The following is a 6,907-nucleotide window of genomic DNA, read 5'->3' as shown; positions in this document are numbered from 1 at the left end:
GTGTCTTCCTCCTCGGTGCTTTCACTTCTACCGTCCGCCGCTTCTCTTCACTACAGGAGGCAGCTCAGCGTCGACTGTCTGTCTGCCTGTGTGCCCACCAGCCAGAGCACTGCCAGTGAGTCCAGAACATACAACACACACACACACACACACACACACACACACACACACACACACACACACACACACACACACACACACACACACACACACACACACACACACACACAATACGGCTACACGAAGAGCAAACTGGAACTTTCATTAATGATCTCTGGTGCTTTTGTAAAACACACCTTCAGGACATTTCTCAGCATGTGCTGCTAAACACATCTGAAAAAATCTAGCACATCCAGGATTTAAAATCTGATTGTAATGTGCAATTCATACTTTGTTTTAACTCACCTATATCAGTATGTATACGGAATTTAAATGAACTGACACTTTACTACATACAACACAAACCCTTCAACTCTCCATGTCTGCACACATTGTCCTCCCTTTTTTCTTTTACAGTAAAGCTGCTGGAAAATGGAAGAAATATAGTGCCCCCCAATATGATTCATATGCTTTTAGTAAATATGATTGTATTATACATTACTTTACAAATGGAAGCAAAATTCAGATCAGATATGAAACAGAATTATAATGAAAGTCGAAGTCCTCGACTCACACACATAATAAAGTCAAATTGAAGCATAAATGATGCAGCAGATTGGGCCACTTTCGTTTAATATTTCTATAAAACTATGAGCCCATGACAATCTGTAGGTAAGTCTACTATTAATGTTATATATTTACGGATACCAGTGCATCCTTTGTTTGAAATTAAAGTCAAATTGAGGCATAAATAGTGTATCCTTTGTTTGAAATTGACATTGTGATGGTGCGAAAAAATATCTGGAAAACGGTGGAACGAAAGTATGATTTCTCCTCTGTCTCTCGATTAAAGTTAAATGTTTCGTCTTTGTTTAAGCACAATATATATATTACGTTATCTGTTACATGCCTCTGATGTTATATTTGGTTACACAACTGGACAGCTGTTGGAATTCGGTGTTTGTGCTTCTGTAAAGGTGATAGGCAGCTCCACTGTTTGTTTACAATCCAGACGCGAAGGTCGTATATTCCTCTGATTGGCTTAAAGGCCCGCCAATCAAAGTGTTTAACCAATAAGGAACGTTGATAACACCCAATGCGCGTGTAGGTAACGCCTCTTGCCCTCCCGGATGTCTGTAGCTGGGGCGGCTGTCTCACGTGCATCATCAACAAAACACAGACAAAAGGACATTTCCTGCAGATTTATGGTTTTGTGACGAGCAATAGTGAAACAACAGTGCAGCTAAGGGTGTTTGGAAACGTCTGTCATCGTGTTTACAGCCATAAAGAAAAACAAAGTAAGTCGTATTTCGCTTCCGTGTTAATGTCACATCTGTCTATAATCATGTGTCCATTAACAGGCGGACAAAAACAGCTGAGCTTCCTCTCGGTTTGATGGCTGGTTTAGCTCTGTATTCAGGATCATTTACAACTCAGCAGGCTTCTTCTGTCAGCAGGGTCTGTATTTTTTCTTCACTTTAGAAATATTCAGACACACCGTCGTGGAAAATGTTCATATTTTTCACAAATGTTCTGAATACAGGTTGTTAAATGGTCGTTGTTGCATTTTTATGATTTGGCAGGGATTTATTTTTTCATCATAAACTACTATTTTATATTTTGCAGTCTATCAGATTTTTGATCAGATCGATATGTCAGACATGTAATAGGCACATATGTGGGTGGTAGGCTAATGTGCATGTTGTTCAGAACCAGAATTTAAAAGATGTATCTAATATAATGTAGAAACCACAAGGCATATAGATTTAAGATGCAAATAAATGCAACATTAATGCAAAGATTTTGGATTAAATCGGTTTATTTCCCTACAAAAAAATGTCCCTATAAATCTGGGTGCCTATTCTCTTAATCATAATATCTCTTCGAAACACCTGTTTTGGAGTGTAATATTAATGTTGTTATTATGGGCTGCTGTGACTCCGTTGGTTGTCTGAACAAGAAGGTGGAGGGTTCAATCCCCAGCTCCTGCAGCAACATGTCCGATGTGTCCTTGGGCAAACACCAAATTGCTCCCACTGCTTCCTTGTTGTTGTACGAATGGGCTCATGTACTTCTGATGGTCTCACTACATATCGACCTCTATCATCAGTGTATGAATGTTGGTGTGACATGCGGTGTAAAAGGGCTTTGAGTCGTCAGAAGTAAAAAAAAAAAAAAAAAAGAACCAGACAAGCTCAAGTCCATTTTCCATTTATCATTTTTGCTTGTTTTTGCAAAACTGCCAGACTGATGTCTTCTTCCTTGATTAAATGTGCTTGCTGTCACCCTGTCTCTGGAGAGTATCAGCCATTATGTTTATAGATAACTTAATACTTGTTTTTAGGACCAATTCACTGACTCACATTGTTCTGTTATTTAAATCAATGTCCACTTAGATCTCTATTCTACTTGCTCTGTTTTGTATTTTTTTAGTTTGAATTTCTTTGTCTACCTTTCACTGTCTTTGTTGCTTTTCATTTAATTTCTCTTCAGCCTACTGCTCTATGTGCCTTTACGTTATCTTATCACCATCTTACAGTGCAGACTAAAAATGTAGTTAGTAGTAATTAGTGGTGAACAAAGACAGTCGCATCAGCCTCTGCTGTTCACAAAAAGTTTGATTGCGCACACGCATTACAGAGTCTGTTTGTCTCTAACTTTGCAGTCTCCTCCCTCTTATCTGACAACAGTAGGGCGCAGCGTTAGGTTTCTCTCACTTGTCCTAGATCCTTACAGCACTTTTGTTTGTACCAAGGTGGACTACATCTGGTGAGACATGGCAGAGGGAGGCTTTGACCCTTGTGAGTGTATCTGCAGCCATGAGTATGCTATGAGACGCCTCATCAACCTGGTAAGTCATTTACAACTTTAAATGTAGTTAAAATACTCAATGATAACAGAGAGCAGGGACGGATCAAAGTACTCTCAATTATGAAGTTAAAGACATAAAAATCTCCTTCTGAAGGTGAAAGAGAGGCAAAGAGATTAGTGTTAAAAACCACTTGCAAGTGTCCTGAGAAGGAAATGAAAAGCTGTCACTAAGCCACCATATCCTGGTTCCTGTTCAGTGTTTGTTTTCAGCCCTCATGACTTCTGCCATGCAGCCAGCTTTGCATTGTGTTAGTAATATTATTCTGCTCTTCCTGATCGAGTATGACGTATAATATGAGGTGAAAACTATCCAGATAAACGCTGTTAAAGAAAGAAAACATCTTAGAATTGTTTTGTCAGTTTCCAGGTGACTTGATTGGCTGTTTGTGTACAGGTGTAACTTGCATGGCAAGCTATAGTTGGCTCAGGGGCCATGGCTGCCTCAGGGGATTTCTGATTTGCTTACAGGAGGAAAGGGTGTGGTCAAACTTGTAGGTCAGAAATGAACGGGGCAGTTTAGGAAGCAGGCAGCGCTCAGGTGGTTACTTTGCACCAAATATGCTGACAACTGGGATTGGGAAAGAGGTTGTAAAAGGTCCTCTTTCAGTTTATCTCACACATTTTTGAGAGGCCTAAAAGTTTCTTTGTGACTTCTCTGATTTTTCTTTCAGCTCAGGCACTCTCAGTCCTACTGTACAGACACAGAATGTCCTCAGGAATGTATGTATGACGATTACACCTCTGTTTTAATGTCACAAAGATTATAGTCTACATATTCAAATAAAACATTTGTTAATGAATATTTCTACATTATGTGGAAGCATGGATGCACCGGCATGTTCTGACTTTGTTGTTTGTTTGTTTTCAGTGCCGGGTCCGAGCGGCTCTGTTGGCGGGGGTGGAGAACTGACCCTCCCCATGATTGTGATGGGATGGATGGTGCTGGCTCTGGTCCTCTTCCTGCTGCGTCCGTCCAGTCTCAGAGGTTCCAGACAAACAGACAAACCTACTGGTCCCCACAATGTCAGTATCGACCCCCATCCCACCTCTATAACTCAACTTTAACTTTATTTGTCCCTGAAGGCCGATTGTATTTTTCAGGCGAGACTGTCAAAAAGACAGAGGTCAAAAGTACACACCAACCACGGTCAAACAATAAAGTTAAAATATGGATTCACATTCTACATGATACTGCACAAGAAAAGGTTTACAGGTCACCATCTGATCAGAGCTTGACCCCTGAATTAAACGTGAAACATTATTTAACTAAAAGAAAGAAGTTATAATTTCTTCTATATTTCTCAGAGAAATTTGCAAAATAAAAGCATTTAAATTTACAAAATAAAAGTTACTGTGGAAGAAAGGGAATAAGAGCTTTGCACACAGAATGGACCCCACTTACCTTCTGTTAGTGACTAAACCTAGTTCATACTGCAAGCCTCAAGTCTGATTTATTGCTCAGTTTTGTTTTGTTTTAGGGTGAGTGTCCACATGACTTTCTAAGAGTCCTGTATCAGACTTCTGTGTGAGCTTTCAAACACTGGTCGGTAACAATACAACCCCTTATGTTTTACCTGTACAGAACATCAGCCTGAGTACTTATAAAGTACACATCACCTCCATGCACTGACTTCGTCCATTATAGCTGTCATCCATGTTTGTTTTCATTGAGCGATTTCTGGTCTTACTGTTGCTTGTTTCCTTTACTGAGCTGTAACATTGCAATGTCACATCCTCTGTTTCATGTTGATATTTAACTTACTTATCGTTGTGTAGAGCAGTTTTCATTGTGTCATTTGAGTTTAAACTGTTGAAGTTCAGTGAATGATGTCTCGTCACGATGAAGCGCCCGACGGATCACAGATACATTTTAAAGTTTCTCAAGAACGGAAATGCAGAAACCGACTCTTATCTCTCTCCACTCTGAACTGGAGCTTTAGGGTTACAGGAAATTAGGCTGTTGCATCATGAATGCTTTTCACCAAAGTTCATACTTGCATGTTTTCTTGCTTGGGTTTACAGAGCGACAGAAGAGAACCTCCAGCACCACCTGTTGACTAGCACCGGAGCCAGACGACGAGCACTCAGACTCCTGGAGCTGCACCGTGACAGAGTTACTGTGGCCAGTGACCAACTCCCTGCCCAGCTTTATCCAAATATCTTGTTCTTTTCTTTCTTTTCCTTTTGGTGTTTCAGGGTGGATCAGTCAATGATTCCTATTATGAGGGCCCAAATTGTTATGGCCGAAGACATATAAATCTGATGATTTAAAGGTCCAAATAGATGTTTCTTAATGTATCCAAACCTGCCACATAAAAAAAACAGTTTTGTCAAGTGTATGCTTATTTTGAATCGGCCATTTTTGACAAATGTATAGAATGAGACATTTTAAAGCATAGTAAGAATAAAAACACCTCTTTCCCAAACACATAACTTTAACCAGTATAGCAAAACAGGACATGTTCTGTATTCTTCAGACATTATCTTATTAACCAATAATGTCAGCATGTTCATATATCAGTCAGGTGTTCACTACATTTTTAATCAGATGGGTTTTTTTTTTTTTGCATTATTCTGAGTTAGTTCCTGATCCCAGCTTTAGGGCTGACTGACCTGCAAACGCTTGGAATGAAAGACTGTGTTTCCTGGGTTTGGGGGGAGGGGGGAGCAGGGAGTCCCCTCTTTAGCTAGATCAAAATGTTGTTTGTGTACTTCTTGAGTAAATGAAGGGTTGTGAGTTTCTCGTTTCTCTCTTTCAACTGAATACGACTCTACACAGCACCAGTAATGATGTCACACCACACCATGTTTCAACCAGCAGACTACATTTCATTGTGAAACAACATACTCGGTGCTGTTTTACTCCTGTTGACATTATTCTTTATACTGTAATGGTTTGATGATGAAAGTGATCATTGTGAAACGACTTAGGAGCAGCCTAGATTCATACTTTGATAGCACTTTTGTGTTGTATGGTGGTTCTTTTTTTTTTAACGTTTGTGGTGTAAATTCAGCTTTCTAAACCATCCTTAGGTGGAGACGAGGGCTTCATCTTTTCTTACTTCAAAAAACTGCTATCTTTCACTCACAGGAGCAAACCAAGGTTTCTACTTCACAACTTCTGTTTGGTCATTTGTTGCATCAATGGAAAGGAAAAAAAAAAAAATTGCAGTCTAAACCAGTGCCAATGTATTTCTATAGAACTGATTCTCATTTAGAGAACGTCTTGTGAATGAACAGCAATATATGAAGTCATTTAATTCTGAAGTGATTGGAGAAGGGGGATTTGAAATGTACTTTTGTATCTGGTTTCTCATTACTGTGGTTAACAGCGCATGGTCATTTTTTTTTTCCATGACTAGTTGTTTAAACGTCTTAGTCAAGAGCTGTGCCAACAATCATAATACTTTTTCATACATCGTTTTTAGTCACTTGCCGTACCTACTATGAAAACAAGTCCACACAAGTTTTTTTTTTAGAATTTTGGTCGTGCTTCATTGTGCTTCAGAACTGAAAGAAGGGCCTTCATTGAATACACTGTTTAAAAGTTTAGAAAGGGAATATGTTCTGTAACAAGTGTGGGCTCAGTTCATCTCTACAATCTTGAATGGCTGCTCTCCATTTCCATATCACCACGTGTCACCTGATACTTTTATTATATCATGTTAGATTTGCTTATAAGATGGCAGGGACGAGACAAACGGATGAAACATGTCGCTGGGTAAAATAAAGGGAGGCCATGCTAGATTGTTGAGCTGAATAACAAGAAGACCATAAGTCGCACTGTTCCTGTCTGTGAGAAAAAGGGCTTCAACTATGCACTTTTACTACAACAACAAAAAAACAAATAAAAAAAAATGTGTAACTGACCTGGCTGTTTTGTTGATGAACTCTTAGAAAAAGATGGTGAACACCTGTTTTTTTTTTACAGATTTCA

The 6,907-nt window shown here is 39.3% G+C and overlaps 1 protein-coding gene across 3 annotated transcripts; it reads left to right on the top strand.

Moving 5' to 3' along the window:
- The first annotated feature begins 31 nt into the window (after positions 1–31).
- On the top strand, positions 32–6,839 carry smim14 (small integral membrane protein 14). 3 transcript variants are annotated; one of them, XM_079336863.1, is made up of 5 exons: positions 32–115; positions 2,855–2,950; positions 3,642–3,690; positions 3,839–3,993; positions 4,993–6,839. In XM_079336863.1, exons 2-5 carry the CDS (start codon positions 2,876–2,878, stop codon positions 5,029–5,031), a joined length of 318 nt encoding a protein of 105 aa, XP_079192989.1. In that variant the 5' UTR covers positions 32–115; positions 2,855–2,875; the 3' UTR covers positions 5,032–6,839. The 3 variants fall into 3 exon arrangements, with proteins under 3 accessions (XP_079192989.1, XP_079192987.1, XP_079192988.1); XM_079336861.1 differs by lacking the exon at positions 32–115 and adding an exon at positions 1,195–1,397; XM_079336862.1 differs by lacking the exon at positions 32–115 and adding an exon at positions 1,461–1,557.
- The last annotated feature ends 68 nt before the right edge of the window (positions 6,840–6,907 follow it).

Source organism: Symphodus melops (assembly GCF_947650265.1).
Source record: "Symphodus melops genome assembly, chromosome: 2".
NCBI classification, from domain to species: Eukaryota; Metazoa; Chordata; class Actinopteri; order Labriformes; family Labridae; genus Symphodus; species Symphodus melops.
This window is presented reverse-complemented; position numbering and strand designations above follow the sequence as displayed.

Bases quoted from the DNA above. Each gene is read 5' to 3' on its own strand.
- smim14 (XM_079336863.1), top strand. From the start codon at position 2,876: ATGGCAGAGGGAGGCTTTGACCCTTGTGAGTGTATCTGCAGCCATGAG. The intron at 2,951-3,641 runs GTAAGTCATTTA...TTTTTCTTTCAG, and splicing joins TGAGACGCCTCATCAACCTG to CTCAGGCACTCTCAGTCCTA. The intron at 3,691-3,838 runs GTATGTATGACG...GTTTGTTTTCAG, and splicing joins CACAGAATGTCCTCAGGAAT to TGCCGGGTCCGAGCGGCTCT.